The following is a 17,302-nucleotide window of genomic DNA, read 5'->3' as shown; positions in this document are numbered from 1 at the left end:
GCTCCCCAGGTCCCTCTTTTCTGGCAAAAAGTGGACTCTATAATAAATCAAATAAATCCAGACTTAAATTTGGTAAGTAACCTTACAGGGTGATCTGATCATAAATTCCTAACTGAGCAGGACATGGTGGGATAGACACACTGTAGACATATTTTTAATTAAAGGTTTATTTTTGCCTTAAGCAAGCCCTGTCCAGGTGTTAATCATAAGTCATTCAATTCATAAGTCATAACCACCCTCCAGAGCAAATAATCTTGTTAACTATCCTGCACTTTGCTTTCTCCAACCTTCATGTAATCTTCCTTATGTTTCTTCTTTAATTCTAAATGTATAAATGAAACTGCAAAACTATCCTTCACCAGAGCATTTGAGATCTTGTTTCCCAATCATGTGGTCAGTTTGCTCAAATAAACTTTTATAAAAATTCTCTACAGATTTGGAAGTTTCTTAAGTCAACACATGTGACTAGGGACCCCTGAGGAAGAGGAGCTGGTACTAGAGACTCACTGGCCTTGAAGCTTGTTTATTGTCATCATTAGACCTGAAAATCAATGTTAGCTTCGAAGATAGGGGCTGTGGGGCATAAAGTGGGAGGAGGTGGTAGTTTGCACAAGACCTCTCAAGTTGATAGTACTTTGATGCTGACAGTTAACTCAGAGGAATCCTAGATCAAGGATTCACAATTTATCTTTATTCATTCACAGAGAGAAATGTGACAGCCAAGCAGGCTAGAGATTGCCTCTGGCTGACTAATCTCATTTGGGAGAATTCTTATTCACCTAGCCAGTCAGTGATGCTCCCTGCCTTGGTTCTCAATTCAGGGTGCATTCTATTTGGAGAGGGTGGCTCCCTGGACACTCACTGCTCTGCCTGTTTTAACTCCTTTTAAATTTAAATTTTAAGTCTGTGTGTTTATTGAAATTGTCACTGTCAGAACATCCAAACCCATAGGACATTTTTTATAAGAATTTATTTGAGCCAAACAGAGGGCATGCCAGAAAGCAGAATCTCAACAGACTGAGAAAAATGTTTTCCAGAATGAGAGCTTGCAGTTTCGTTGATATATTTTGAATGAAGTAGGGAATTAAGATTGGAAAGCAAGATGGGGAAATCTCTATGATTGGACTATATGATAGTTAAGATTATATGCTCCGTTGAAAGTGGTTCAGCTTCTGAGGGGTCTTTTATAAAAGGGGGAATTTTCAAAGGTGCTTTAACTTAGATGCAAAATGAAAGGAAACGAAACAAAATAATGGAGTGCTTGCATTAAAGCAAAGATAACCTCCTTCCTGAGAAGTTATAGGCCTGAAGCATGACTACACACCATGGCTGGTCCAGTTAGGAATCTATGATCAGATCACCTTATGAGATTACTTCTGATTAGAGAGTCCTTTTCATCCACAAGATGTTTTCTTTGTTTTCAGACTGTTGTATACAATTCAGTCAATCTGCTACCCTGCTGAAAAGTGCATTTTTACTAAGTCCCCACTGCCAGTGGGCATGGTGTCAGGGGTGAAGAGCATGGACTCTAGACCGCTAATGCTCAGATCCTGGCTCCCATTACATCGGCAAGCTGCTTGATCAAACTATGCCTCAGTTATTTCATCTGTAATATGGGGATGAAAAAAATAGTACTTATTTCATAGCATAGGACAGCAGGAGAATTAAGTGAGACGAATAGCATCTGGCATGCAGTGTGCACTCAGTGGATGCTAGTTGTCGGATTCTCTGGACTGGTGCCTGCCTGCTGCCTGCCTAAGGTCACTGATTGACTGTCTCACCTCACACATGATAGTTCACCAAAATCAAATATCTTGAGGTTCCCCACGATCACCATGTGTGTTTGTTTGACTTTATCTCAGATCACACATACATACAAAATTAACACCCAGAAATCTATGGCTTTTTTTATACACCAATAATGAACTCACAGAAAGAGAAACTTAAAAAAATTCCCATTTACCATTGCACCAAAAAAAAAAAAAAAAAAGAAGATATCTAGGAATGAACTTAACTAAAGAAGTAAAAGATCTGTACTCAGATCTCTCTCTCTCACACACACACACACACACACACACACATGCACGCACGCACGCACACAAGTGCACACACGTGCACAGATCAATCCAACCATTAATACTCAGTCTGGCTGTCACCTCCTTCAAGAGCCTACCCTGCCTGCCCACCCTGCCCTGTCTTCTTTGTCTCCTATCATTATATTCACTCATTATGCTGTAACTATCTGTGAGCTTCTTGTAGAGAGGAAATGTATCTTAATAACCTTGGCAGTTAATATTGGTACTGGAACCAACTAATCTTTCAATAAGTGCATTAGTACATGAATGAATGAAGACCCTTACATTTGCCTATTAAACATTTTAAATACATATATATATTTTATTGAATTTTTACAGAGAGGAACGGAGTGGGATAGAGAGCCAGAAACGTCGATGGGAGAGAAACACCGATGAGTTGCCTCCTGCACACTCCCCACCGGGGATGTGCCCGCAACCAAGGCACATGCCCTTGACCGGAATCGAACCTGGGACCCTTCAGTTTGCAGACTGACGCTCTCTCCACTGAGCCAAACAGGTCAGGGCTAACTATCAAACATTTCCATGAGGAATTAAAAGTAAGCACAGGCTTAAAATGATTTTAACTTTCCCTGTTTTATTTTTTTTCTAGTTGTATTTTAGAAAATATGTTAATACTTACTTGGAGAAGGTCAGATTCATTCCTATCTTATATTGCTTTTTCAATTATTTCAAATAATGACAGTGTGATGATGCCAAATGTTATAATTTGTTATAGTCCTTCTTGCTTCCCATGTAGTCTTACCATCAGACAGTTTTTTAAAGGGATGAAATTTAAATATAATATGTATTGTTATTTCAAAATAACATCTACCTTTATGCAAAACCCTATAATTAAGCTACTAAAACTAGTATTTTAGTTCTCAAAAGCATTTTAGTTATCAACCAAAGTAATTCTTAAAGCAGTATTTCAGCAAACAGATCTTAACAATGGGCCCCCTGTGTATGCCAGTTTGAATGTTGCTGTTAAATAATAGCTAAGATTCTGTAAAATTGGAATTGGAATACCATATTATGAATCTATCTTCATTTCTTTTCTGCTAAATCCTCTCTGCTACCTGGATTCCTGTGTCCACATGTCCAGATTTTTTGCCACACTCTCCTCTAAACATTTCTCTTCCTCTGTCCCTTTGCCTCAAAGTTCCAGGACAGGCCAGAGGCCACTCACTTACATTATTGCATGAATTTACTTGACAAAATGCGAGGAATCATGAAACAGCAAAGTATGAGATCTTGGCTGAAGTGAAGCTGGAAAGGGAGTAGGGCCCAGAAGACAGTGGGTTTGAATCCTGCCTCACGTTTTGAACTCTTTTGAGTCTAAATTTTGTCAGCTGGAAAGACGAAGCCCGGAGTTCTAGCTCCCGGAGTTGTTGAAAGCAGTGCCTAGTAGACGTGAGACCTAGCATGTGGTCCCCACCAGCCGGGCGTTAGCAGGTCAGAACTTTGGCTTATTCTCTGCTGAAGCCCCAACACCCAACACATAGTGCTAGCAGATTCTCAAGGGTTAATTGAACAAAAGCGTATTTACGATGAATAAATGGCTGATCACTGTGTTAATTTATTCCTATCTCTAACTCTTACTCTTCCATGATTTTCCTAAAAGGAAATATTTCCCCCTTAAGTGTTTTTCTTACAGTGTTTATTAGAATCTTATAGACTTACATGTAATCCTGATTGTCTTGGTAAATGAATGTGGTTTCCAGGCTTCTGCAGGAGGACCGATGAGATAACTGCAGAAGTGAGAGGTTAAGAAAGGTGAACACTGCCTGGCCAGCATGGCTCAGTGGCTAAGCATTGACCTATGAACCAGGAGGTCACAGTTCGATTCTTGGTCAGGCACAGGCCCGAGTTGCAGGCCCAGTCCCCAGGGTGGGGTGTGCAGGAAGCAGCCGATCAATGATTCTCTCTCATCAATGATATTTCCATCTCTCTCTTCCTCCTCCTTCTCCCTTCCTTTCTGAAATAAAAACAAATAAATTAAAAAAAAATAAAGAAATGTGAACATCCACATATCTCAAAAACGGTGTAAGAGGACGCATACTCAGATCTGGATGACTACCAGCCCCAGGCCTTAATCACGAGCTGCCTAACATGCTCTCCAGGTGACAAAGATTCTTTGCTTGACCAAACTTTAGCCAGCTCCTGAACCTCCTCCTGGGCCAGTTTGCACTTTCTTGTAAAATTTAGTTTTAGCAAGAACATCCCAGGTCCACACACACACACTCCACATCTGAACACCTTCGCTCCCTGAAGATTTCTCATCTGCCATCCCCAAGGGGATTTCCGGTCACCTTGACCTGTGTTCAGCAAGAAGCCTGTTAGGTCAGTTTAGCCAGAATCCCTTCTCCCTGGTGTTTCCTTAAAGTAATCTCCCGTCCACTGTCCCTCATCCTCCTCCTTGGCTCTACATTCCCACTTGCTTCTGCTCTGAGTTGAACCCAATCTCTCTCCTCCACTGCACAATTCCAGCATAGTGGTCCCTACACCTATTTCAGTAGCCCCTCTGACCTTGAATAACGACTTTCTTACCAGGCTCTAACAAGTGTCATTGACCGTATATATTTTTCTTTAATCAAGAAAAGACACTTCTCAGGGTTAGATCCTGAGAGAGTCTAGAGCAGTTTTCTCGTTTTTATTGGAGACTGTTAGCAGCATTTGCTGGACCATGAACACTTAGGTGCCCAGCTCTTGCCACTTAAGGATTTTTAAAGAAATACTAAAGTGAGTCCTTTTGGAAAGAAAAGGATCAGCCAATTTTGTAAACCCATTATTACTGCCTCCAGATTGAGCTGGCTTGAACTAAACTCGGTTATTCCCTTGCTATACAGCAGGGGGCATCCTTGAACGGATTTTAAACCTTTATTTTTTCCTGTAAGTAGTTGCTGAACGCGTGTGTTCAACAGTATGAGAGAAGAAGCAACAAAAGTAAAAAGGAAAAAAAAGTTAAAAATGATTAAAGTTTTAAAGCTTCATGAAGCTCAGAAAAGAATAAAAGCAGTGGCAGAAAACTAACTGATGTGGCTTCACGAACTGTTTGTTCCTTAGGGGTCTCCTAACGCGCCCACATGCATGAGCTCCCAACCCATTTCAGTTTCATTTGTCACACATAACCATTTTTTAGAGGAGGGTTGGTCCTTTTCACTTCCACATTTCCCGATTCCTAAGTGTTGCCTGCGGCACCGAGGAGGCCCCGGGAGCTTGGAGATCAGTTTGCACCCGGGCTTCAGTCAATAGCCGTCAGAGACCCACCCATCGCCCGGCCTCCCCCTCCCCTCTCCCGGGTCCTCCCCGGCTCCTCTCCTGGGCGGTGCAGTCCGGAGCGCTGCGCCCGCGGCTCCCAACTCTGTCCTCGGAAACCTGCTCTCACCCCATCCAGAGCCATGCTTCGTGTGATTGTGGAATCTGCCTTCAACATCCCTAAAACGACATTTGGGAAGCCGGACCCTATTGTTTCTGTTATCTTTAAGGGTAAGACAAACTTTTCTTCCTTTTTCTCGAGTCCTGTTGCGGAATGTTGGTGCTCTGGCTGCTTTATAATCCGATGACCCAGCGTTAACCAGCTGGCTTTCCCATGTCTCAGCCTGGAAAGAAAGGCAAGTTCTTTCAAAGTCTGCGCTTAGGCGACTCGACAAGACCACATTTCTGGCTTTGCCTCGAGTTGGTTTACCTGTGCAGGTCAGGGGAGGGGACCGATTCTCTCGTGGGAGGCATTTAATTTCCCCCAGGGCTTTGCGGTTCATTGATTGACCTCCTAGGTTTCTGTAAACCCATGGAGAGGAAAAGCTGTATTTGTTAATCCCCACATTTCAGGTATCAAAAAAGGTCTGTGTTGGTCCAAAGTAAAGAGTAATATGCACTTTTTTTTATAGTCCGTGCCAGTGAGAAATGGGTAAAGGAGGAAAAAGTGCAATTTAATTGTCCGAGGTACCATTACTCTGTAAGACAGCCCCTCTCCGCTCGTCACTGGCCAAGGAGTTGGGGAAAGCTGTGATTTGGATTACCTTGTTTTCCCGTTATTTCATGCCTCTTTGTAATTGTCCATGTCTCCAAAGTTGGGATGTTTTTGTATGTTCTGTAGCTCCTAGGTTGCTCACAGGGAAAGAGCCATGTGCACAGCACGCTTGCAGTTTGGGGATCTATTTGTAGTTTGGTCTTGCTGAATGACTTTGGGCAAGTGACCCAATTTATCTGGATGTTAGTTTTCTTTCTGCAAAATGGGTACGGAGATTTGAGACCAGATCATCTTCAAAAGGCCCACTGTAATCCCAGAAGGTTATTATTCTATGCAATCTCATTGCAGTGGAAGGGGAAGGAGTGGCTGATGTGTAGGCACTCTCCCAGGCATTGTAAAATGATTCCAGTTTTGACTGGACTGATGTGTCTAAATCTGAGTGTCTAAAAATGTGTCTAAAATGAGTCTTTATCATTTTCTGTTTGTCCATGACCATTGGTAAGGGCAGGCGGGTGAATGTGAGAGGGGAGGGCATAGAGAGCCTGGACGGGCCAGCTTTCCTGCAGGCCTTCACACCTTTCCCTCTTTCTCAGGAACCTGACTACTTCTCCCTTCCAGTTTCCGGTTAATCTATGCCTGTCTCTTTGTATATTTTATCTCCTTATTTCTCTTCTCAAACTTTTTCCTGTGAATATAAGCAAGAAATGAAAGAAATGAAACTCAAAGTTGCCAAATGTTTGTTTTGTTTGAAGAAATGTGTGTGCGTGTGTGTGTGGGGGGGCCTTGGCCAGGTAGCTCAGTTGGTTAGAGCATCATCCTGATATGCCAAAGTTGTGGGTTTGATCCCCAGTTAGAGCATGTACAAGAATCAACCAATCAGTGCATAAATAAGTGGAACAACAAATCAATGTCTCTCTCTCTTCTCTTCTCTTCTCTTCTCTTCTCTTCTCTCCTCTCCTCTCCTCTCCTCTTCTCTTCTCTTCTCTTCTCTTCTCTTCTCTTCTCTTCTCTTTTCTCTCTAAAATCAATAATAAAAAAGAACTTGAGAACAAAAGTTGGATTCTTAGAGGACAATGTGTCCTGAGAATCTGGTTAGTAAATATCATGTAGTCATGTTATATCAGAGTTTATTGACTTGTATTAAGTTAAAAATTTTTCTCTTGAAGCTATTACATAATAGAGACATAACATGAAAAGTTTGTGTCATTTGCCATTGATATGTAAAGACATATAAACACATGTTGGGTTCAACTGGGTGATGTCATTATTTGAGGCACATTATGTAGATTATAAAGGAATTAGAGTTATTTGTCAAAAATGTTAAATGACTAAAAACATGTCTAAGGCTATAAACATTCAATTGAAAGTGGAAAACTTCATTTAAGTTGGGCAAATATAGTCTATCCAAACAATTACACTTATTACATTAACTCTAGTCTTTTTTCCAGTCTCCTTTGGTTATACAAACCCAGTGGTAAAGTCATTCATTCATTCATTGATTCATTCATTTATTCCTTCGTTCATTCATTCATCCATCTGACAAGCAACCTGACAGAAGAAACAACTGTGAACACAGAGTGGGAACATCTGGACTATGGCTGCTATACTGTGTAATACATATTACACATATATATGTGTAATATCCATTATTACACATATATCACATACATATATATCACAATACATACATATATATCACACTAATATGTAATTGTCAGTTTAAATTAAAATCATACAAACAACAACAAAAAACTAACAATCCAGAAGGGATTATACAACTAAAAAGTGAAAATCACCTCCCTCCTATTCTTTTTCTCTCCCCATGCTTACCACCTAAAGGTAAACACTTTGAACAGTGTCAATTATTCCCGAAATTTTAGTATAGACATATTCTGGTAAGTTGTTTCAACCACTTCCTGTTACAACAGTGTTACAACAGATTACATCCTTACAGTACATACTGGTGAATCTTTCTGAAGTCAGATTACCTGGTGTGTGTGTGTGTTTCTTGTCTTTTCTCTTAAAGATGGGTTTGCTAAACATGCCACTAAGTTCCATTTTCCTTTTGCTTATCTCCTGCTTCTGTGTCAACTTTCTTGAAAAGATTGAGAGGAAATTTTCTCAATCAATTGTGCTTTTACAATGTGGCAGCATTGCATTCATATGAAATATCTCACTCCTAGGGAGCATTTTGTTGCAAATTTTCTCAATCCATCCTGATGGTACTGTCCATCCGTCAGTAGATTGGCTCTCACATATCTGCCTTGTGGACTGGCTACTGCTATTGTCCAGACCAGGGGTCCTCAAACTTTTTAAAGTGGGGGCCCGATCACGGCCCCTCAGAGAGCTGGAGGGCCGGACTATAGGAACTACTAATTCCTACTGTAACACCTCGGCTGCGCCCACTGCCCAAAAAACCTGGCGGGCCGGATCAGACTCCTCTGCGGGCCGCATGTGGCCCGCGGGCCGTGGTTTGAAGACGCCTGGTCCAGATGGTCATCAAATCATTGTCATGTTAGCTCGGCTGGCGTGAATCAGTGGTTGAGCATCGACCTGTGAACCCGGAGGTCACAGTTCGACTTCCAGCCAGGGCACATGCCTGGATTGCAGGTTTGATCCCCAATAGGGGGTGTGCAGGAGGCAGCCAATCAATGATTCTCATCATTGATGTTTCTCTCTCTCTCTTCCCTCCCTTCCTCTCTGAAATCAATAAAAATTTAAAACATGAATTGTCATGTTATTACTTATTTTTCCAAATACCTCTTATTTCATTTGGACCTGTTTTTGGAGTGAAACCCTAGATATTGCTGGGACCCATCCCTCCTCTAATGAGCTTATCAATTTTGTAGTCTAGAGTAAACCACTTGACCTCTTTGAAAATGTTATTTTTCTTCTTTTGAAAAATGGGACTATGATGGATTGTCTGTTTGGGGATCCAGATGAGTCACCCCAAGATGTTCCTCTGTAGTATGCAATTACTTTGAGCTAAAAGCAAATTCAGCCACAGGCTCAAGGGAAACTTCTGTCTCTCCATCTCGCCCCAATTACCTAGAAGAATTTGAATTAAGGGCCTTCCCCTTAGTAAGTATTATCAGAGATAACTTCTTTTGACCTACCTATATGGCAAGACAAACTTCTTTTTACCAAAGGACTGCTCTTCTTATTGTCTTGCAGTGACCCTTTGAAGCCCCCAAGGTACATAGCTCATCCCTAGCTCAGGCTGTCTTACACACCCCAATTCCCCTTTCGATCTCTGAACTTCTCCTGCCTTTGGGGTCTCTGATGCTCTCACGTATGAAGGGCTCTTATACATATACATGTGTTGAATATGATTATTTTCTCTTGCTAATCTGTCTCGTGTTTATTTGCTTAGACCAGCCAGAAGAACGTTGTGGGTAGAGAAAGTTTGTTCGTCCCCCACATCTGAAAGGGAGTAGATCGGTAGAGATTCCCCAAGGCCGTGATTTATGCAATAGAGGGTTTTCTGACTATTCTTAGTAAAATCTACTTTGTTATTTGAAGATAAACAGTTGATGTGTGGGGGGGGGGCAATGTTAAAATATGTACACAGATAATAATTTAATAAATTAAAAAAATTTTAAAAAAAGAAGACAAACAGTTGAATTTTTAAAAACAACCTTTTAAATAGGCAGAAACTCTGTGAGATTCCATTTAAGGATGGTGATGTATGAGGGGAGAAAGATCCCGTGGGTCTCATTCACCGTCATCTATGAAGGCACCTGCGGAGCTGCCTGCAGGGCACCTTCATTTTCCCAGGGTGCCCCAGAGGGCTAGTCAAAGAGATTCCCAGTGGCTCAAACTGACAATCTTGCCGTGTTGATACTTCCTTAGGACCACTGTATTGTACAGGTATACCACATTTTATTGTGCTTTGCTTTATTGCTTTACAGACTTTGCATTTTTACAAATTAAATGCAAGATCTTCCACCAGCAAAAAGATATGACTTGCTCTCTTATGATAATCTCTTTATTGTGGTGGTCTGGAACCAAACCCAGGATATGCATGTGTTTGCAAAACACTCCAGAAGGCAAAAATGTTTAATCTACTGAGTCACCCATTCCCTTCACTTCCGGGAGAACAGGGTTTAGACACTCACCACTAAGGAAAGTGGCCTCACCCTGCTGAAGCATGGGAACTCCCAGAGGCACATCTCTCAAAGCACATTGTCCAGGCTCCCAGTCACTTGTGAAGCCACCGCTGCCTTACAAAAATCAATCAGTGTGGCTTGTTTTTCTTCCTCACCCACAGCATCTCCTATGCATGCCCTCAAGGTGAGTGCAGGGTGCTGGCATTTGAGGGCTTGGGTTTACTGGTGAGTTACTCCATCCCCATGGCATTTGGCCCTACCAAGAAGCATGGGATTTTTATACCTTCTGCAATGCCTAGCACAGGTTGAATATACATTTAATTTAAATTTAGTTTAGTTTTTGTTGTTGTTGTCAAGATAACATTTGTTTATAACATTATATATATAACTTTCAAGTGTACAGCATTATAATTTGAGATCTGTATATACTACACCATGCACACCATTAATGACTCAGTAAATTAAAGACTTTTGCCTTTTGAAGTGCTTTGTAAATCCACCCCTTACCATACAATGGTTGAATATACATTTCAAACGGTGTCCAGGTCCTGTGCCTCAGAGAAGCCAGAATCCTGTCAGGTCAGGAGCCATTCATTGTCTCTCCCTAGGGACTGAGTGGCCTCATGCCTTTTCCCCCTCCCTGCACTGGCATCCACTTCATGTCTGCTCCTGGGCTGTCTTAGTGGTACCTCCTCCTGCTCCCCTATAATTGACAAGGGACCTGCATGGGGCTTTGGGTTTCCATAGAGGTGACTTGGTCTTGATCATACATCAACTACCACCTCAATGCCTCTAGTTGAGGAATTGATTATGTATATCATTGAATTTTAGTTCATTTAAATGTGCAAAGCAGCATGTGCTCGTTGATAACCGTATTGGACAGCACAGAGAGCAGGCAAACAGCTGCAGTGGTTAAGAGTCCAGGACTTTCTCCCACTCATAGTTGCCCAGCATCTCTACACCTCAGCTGTCTCATCTGCAAAATGGAGACATCAATAGTCCCACAATGAGCATGAGTAAAGGGAACGTGTGTAGAAAGTGCTTTAAATGTTCAGAGCAACTTGGGTCTCCCGGAGATTCTGGGTGGGTGGACAGCCTGAGTGACAGCCACTTACTATATACCGGCACCATCATTTGTTAAATTCTTACACTATCTGCACCTGTGCATGATCTTATTTAATCCTCACATTGTTAGGAATAGGTGTTATTGTCATCTTTATTTTACCCATGGGGAAACTGAGGCAGAGACAGGTCAGGATTCAATTCAGGACCATCTGACTCCAGAGTCTCTGAGAATTCCCCAAGTCATGATGGATGAAGAGGTACCACCTGTGCCTAAAACAACCAAGTCAAGTTATGATTGCTTCTCCCCACGCTGGGTGGGTTGAGTTGTTTTGGACCCAGTCTGAAACTGGAAGAATGTGTACCAGAACAAAAGGATTAAAAAAAAAAAAAAAAAGGAAAGAAAACCCAGCCCTTCTGGGGTAAGTTTCCACAGGGCGAGGTAAGCCTTTATGACATGCTGTGACTCAGAAGCTGGGAGCTGACATAGCTTAGCAGTGAATTAGCTCCTCTGAAGTCCATGCCAGAGCCATTGTATTAGCAATGGCCAAACTCTAACTTATTACGGTGCATATAAAGGATTAAACATTTAATATTTTTGGCAGGGTGAATCTTCACTTCACCTCAGTTCTCTAGTTTATAACTGTCATCATTTTTTTACATCCCAGTAGTACAACCTGTGAGTTAAAAAATATATTTCTCCTTTTCTCTCTCTTTCATTATTAAAAATAAATAAAAAATTTTTCTTTGTGCTAATTTTCAAAGTTCTTTTCTGTGACTGTTTTCTTTTTAGAAAAAAAAAGTGTATATATATTTTTAATATTAACTTTTTATTGATTTCAGAGAGGAAGGGAGAGGGACAGAAAGATAGACACATCACTGATGAGAGAAAAATCATTGATCAGCTGCCTCCTGTACACCACCTACTGGGAATTGAGCCCACAACCCGGGCCTGTGCCCTTGGCTGGAATTGAACTCAGGACCCTTCAGTGCGCAGGCCAATGCTCTACCCACTGAGCAAAACTAGCTAGGCTATTTTATTTTCTCTCATACCTTCTCTTGGAGACAGGAAGAGCAGAGGACCTGGATCCTCTTCATGTTGTCTGATGGTGGCAGTTTATGATTCCAGCCAACACATGGGAGTGTCCCCATGTCCTAGGCACTTTCACACTTTCTCATTTGATTTCCATCCCCTCTTACAGGACACTCAGGCTTTGAGCTGCCCCTTGAAAACTCTAGGAATTCTCCATCTCCTCAAGCTGGGTTTGAAGGGAATTTGCCCAATAGCCGCCTTCATCCACCGTCTACCAAATATTGCCTCAGAAACATAGGCAGAGGCAGGAGAGGCCAATAGGCTTAGGAACCAGAACAGCTGCATTCAAATTCTGGCTTTGTTTCTTACTAGCAGGTGACCCTGGACAAGCGACATAATTTTACTCAAAAGAAGGTTAATAATAGTAACAAGTAATATATGCAAAGCCCTTAGAAGAGTGCCTGGCATATTAGGAGCCCTATGCATGGCAGCCATTACTCCTGGGCAATAGGTACCAATATTTATTGATGAATAAGTCTAGATACAGAGAGTTGGAGTAAATGGCCCAACTTCACTGGGCTGTAATGGTGAAAATGTGGCATGTCCCCTGGTACCCTCAGCTCAAGGAGTTGGTAAAGAGCACAGATTTGGGCCCTAACCTGTTTGGCTTGCGGACTGGAGGGTCCCAGGTTCGATTCTGGTCAAGGGCATGTACCTTGGTTGTGGGCACATCCTCAGTAGGGGATGTGCAGGAGGCAGCTGATTGATGTTTCTTTCTCATTGATGTTTCTAACTCCCTATCCTTCCCTCTCCCTTCCTCTCTGTAAAAAATCAATTTTATATATATATATATATATATATATATATATATATATATATATATTTTTTTTTTTTTTTAAAGAGCACAGGTTTAGAAATGAAACTGACTTGGGGCTGCAGCTCGGCTCTGCTACTCAGCCCCTGGGTCAGTTCCCACCACAGAACCTCCATTTCCTCATCGGTCAAATGGGGGTTTCTAGGACCTCCTTTGTAAGGGTTGGATGTGAATGTGTTTAGGGTGCCACACACAGAATAGATACTCACATGCAAAATAAACCAACAAACCAAAAGGGCACAGGGCTCTGTTCTGGATGGAGGCAGCCGGTCCCGGGGCCTGTCCACCTGGCTTCCTCCACCTGCAGCTGGCCAGCTGGCAGAGCGGGAGCACGGCCACTCCCTGGGGCCAGCCTGTAGGAAGAAGGTTCTGTATGAGTCATTCAGATCCACTCAGCCTGACCGCAGCTCCCTCGTTGGGTTTGATCCAAGCGTTGTAGTGTGCCTGGAAGGGCATCTCCAGAGGCCAGTGGGGCACCGGCTGCGGAAAGCGGAGCAGGGAGGGACCCTGCCTGCCTTTCTGTCTGGGCGTTCCTGTTAACCAGTGATATCAGTGACTGCTTCAGAACTGTGCAAACACAGCCTTGCTTTGTATCATTAGCTGCCTTTTGGCCAAAATGCCTTTCCCCTAGAACCTGTTTGGCAACCTCTCCGGGAGCCGCAGGGCAGCCAGGTTTGGGAAATAAAGAAGTCAGAGATACTGCTTTAGCCAGCTTGACCTGGGCAGGCCACATGTCTTGAGCTTCCCCGGTTCCTCTAAGTCCCAAGGACAGAGGACTCTCCTGCTGGCCCTTTCCAGAGCCTTCCTGGTTCTTGTGGAAATTCTCCCAGATGCTGGTGGCTGCCAGGGAGAAGTACACACTGCCCACATACCAGCTGCCCCAGGGGGCCTCAGAGCTGTGACACGGAGCCAGGCGAGAGAACTGTTCCACCAGGGCTGTGGCCAGTGCCCCTGAGCACTTCCTCTGGGCCCTGCCCTACAGGAAGGGCATCACAGCCTGGACAACTGCCTGGGTCCACAAGGGGTGCTGCCCAGCTGCTGTAATAAGAAATCCGAGCTCTTGTTGAGCTTGCTGGGCCCGGTCCTGGGCACTTCATAGTCATCCCCTAGCAACTCTAGTGATAACGCTTTTATGAGCTTATGAAGTCCAGTTCATTCAGATCATGGAGGGATTGCTATGTAGTGAGCACTCTGGGGGAATAACAATACCAATAAAATTCAGCTTCAGCCTTCAAGGGGTCTTTGTCTAGTTATTCGTCTCCAACTCTGGAGACGGCTCTGCGTCTCTTTGCCGGAGTCTGGATCCCAGTGCTGCCATTTCCTAGCCATGTGACCTCTGGTAAATTGCTTAACCTCTCTGTGTCTTGATTTCCTCCTTTGTAAGTGGGGATGATCATAACAGAATTCATCTCAGGGTTGTTGTAAAGATTAAATGAGACAGTCCGTGGACGATCCTGGGAACAGTGACTAGTTCATAGTACGTAGTAACTGCTAACCATGCATGAGTGGGCTTCAGGGGCGGCGGGGGTGGTCTGTGAAATTCTAGGCCGAATAGTGGGTGACTTCCGAGTGGGAGGGCAGGTTTAGCTGCATGGCTGATCTGCTTACTTTGCCCACCAAAGAGCTGAGTGAAGGAAGCTTTGTATAAATGGCACCTGCAGGTCTCCTGGGGCCCTTTAGTGAGACATAGCAATCTAACCAGTCGGAACTCAGGAGAACTTCATAAGACTCATGTACCTGGAAGAAAACTTAGGGATTATCTATTCTAAATTCACACGAGGGACTCTGAGGTCAGTGGTTGAACCTTATGTCTCCCAGAGAGAGCAGCTCAAAGAAATGGAGAGTTAACATGTAAAAGTCCAACCAGAAACGCTGGGCCAACACCTGCCCTTTGTCCTGCAGAATGGTGAAGGCTCTGTGTGATGGTGTGTCTTTGGAAATATTTAAAATGTGTTACCATTATAGCTGTTACTTCCACGAGCACCTGGCTCTCCAGAGAATAGGGTGTGTGTGTGTGTGTGTGTGTGTGTGTGTGTGTGAGAGAGAGAGAGAGAGAGAGACAGAGACAGAGACAGAGACAGAGACAGAGACAGAGAGACAGAGAGAGATACTAGCATACATATATAGAGAGGTTTAATTTAAGGAATTACGCTAACTTGTAACGGAACCATTTCATAGGGGGCTGGCAAATCTGAAATTTGTGGGGCAGGCTGGTATGTTGGAAACTCTGGCAGGATTTCTGTCAGAGACAGGATTACAGTTTTGAGGCAGAATTCCTTCTCCAGGAAGCCTCAGTTTTTTTCTCTTAAGGCCTTCAACTACTAGTATTTGGACAAAGCCCATCCATATTATGGAGAGTAATCTGCTTTATTTAAAGACAATCCTGTATAATAGAAGCGTAGTATGCAAATTGTCCTCGTCACCAGGAGTTCCTCTGGGAGTCCTACCAGGAGGCGGGGCCTGCCTGGGGAACGGCGGGAGTACCAGGCTGGCATCTGGCCCCCCCGCTAGGGACCTTACCAGTGCACCAGGCTTCTAGTTGATTATAAATGTTAATCACATCTATAAAATGCCTTCATGGCAACATCTAGACTAGTGTTTGAACAAACAACTGGCATCGCAGCTTAGCCAAGTTAACACACAAAATTAATCACACTGGTCTGCTCAGCAATCCAGCCTTAGGAGTTACAATGTCTCTTGAGCATTTTTAGTAAGAGTCCAGCACACTGTCTGGTAGATGAATAGCAAAGGAAATGGTTCCGTGCAAGAAGGAGCATGCTGGCTTGGCAAACAGTGCTTGTTCAGGTCTCAGGGAAATGTTACTCAGAAGTTGGCATGCAGGTTAATTGCTACAACGGTGACCTTCAAAAACTGAGAGAGAAGCAGGCGTAGCTAATCAGAAAACAGGAAATGCCCCAAAGAATGCCTTGAGTTCTGGTCTAGGGTGTATTCTGCATTTGAATCTCTTGTTATGCTCTGGGCTGAAAGTATTTAATTCCTTTTCATAGGAAGATATAATCATCTTAATAAAATCAGAGTGGGAACAGAGGGAGGTGATGAGAATGGAGAAGGGAAATTTTTCGTAATTTAATCTGATGTTTAGTGCTTGCAATTTCAACCTTTTTAAAAAAATATTTTATTGATTTTTTACAGAGAGGAAGGGAGAGGGATAGAGAGTTAGAAACATCAATGAGAGAGAAGCATCGATCAGTTGCCTTCTGCACACTCCCCATTGGGGATGTGCCTGCAACCAAGGTACATACCCTTGACCGGAATTGAACCTGGGACCTTTCAGTCCGAAGGCCAACGTTCTATCCACTGAGCCAAACGGTTTCGGCTCAACTTTTTTTTTTTTTTTTTTTTTTTTAAGGTAGAATTGAATAACTAAATACTAGTAATATAAACATGTGACTCTGTGGCTTCTGATAATAAAGGAATTTATTTATTTTTTTAAAGAATTTATATATTCCCCCACAAGTCTATGTGTAAGAATAGGCTTTTAACAAAATGCAATGTAAACATATTTTGATAAAAATCAGTCTCTTCCTTAAAGGAATTCTCCAGAAGAGAGAAGGGTTAGCTTTCCATGGGGAGAGGAGTAAATGCCAGCGACTTCCCCTATTAGCCTGGTAGATAAGAGGTCAGTGTTTAAATGTACTAGTCCTGAGGTTGTTTTGTCTTTTAAAGGAAGAATTCAACTGAGTAAAGTTGAAGGTATAATTGACTCCCTTAAGCGAGTCAGGATAGAGGGCAGTGCCCTTAGCAGGAACGGTGTGTGCAAGTGCAGGAGCACAGGAAGTTCCACCTGCATAGTCCCATCTGGTCTGTGGTAACCTACATCAGCTGGGACTCAGCCGGTCCCCTTTGTTTTCCGCACACAACCCAATCACGTCTTTAGGTACATATATTGGAAGAGCTGTTTGGCCACTTGATTTTTGTTGTTGTTGGATTATGAACTTTTTGATGTTACGGAGTCCAGTTTCTAACACCCTCCTTCCCAAGTTGCTTGTATCAGCCAAATGAGGCTTAGCCTGGCATTCACGTCTTCATGGTGTGACCAGGTTGCTTGTACTCCCTTCCACATCCCCTTGGTTCCAGCCAATTGGGCTGTGCAGTGTCCCTAGACATGCCCTGTTCTCTCTGCCTCCGTGGCTGACCCACCCACCGCATTTCCCCCCA

The 17,302-nt window shown here is 43.1% G+C and overlaps 1 protein-coding gene across 5 annotated transcripts in view; it reads left to right on the top strand.

Moving 5' to 3' along the window:
* The first annotated feature begins 5,348 nt into the window (after window positions 1-5,348).
* Window positions 5,349-17,302, top strand: part of MYOF (myoferlin) — a 127,029-nt gene continuing 115,075 nt past the window's right edge. For 2 of the 5 annotated variants that reach the window (XM_036438570.2, XM_036438567.2), the window contains exon 1: window positions 5,357-5,561. In XM_036438570.2, coding sequence (XP_036294463.1) covers window positions 5,474-5,561 — 88 coding nt within the window. In that variant the 5' untranslated portion in view covers window positions 5,357-5,473. Of the gene's footprint in view, window positions 5,562-17,302 lie in introns of all 5 variants that reach the window. The other 3 variants (XM_036438572.2, XM_036438571.2, XM_036438573.2) reach the window with 2 other exon arrangements.

This window comes from Pipistrellus kuhlii, unplaced genomic scaffold (assembly GCF_014108245.1).
Source record: "Pipistrellus kuhlii isolate mPipKuh1 unplaced genomic scaffold, mPipKuh1.p scaffold_m20_p_15, whole genome shotgun sequence".
Taxonomy (NCBI): Eukaryota; Metazoa; Chordata; class Mammalia; order Chiroptera; family Vespertilionidae; genus Pipistrellus; species Pipistrellus kuhlii.
Note: the sequence above shows the minus strand (reverse complement) of the source record. Positions and strands in the feature narration are given on the sequence as shown.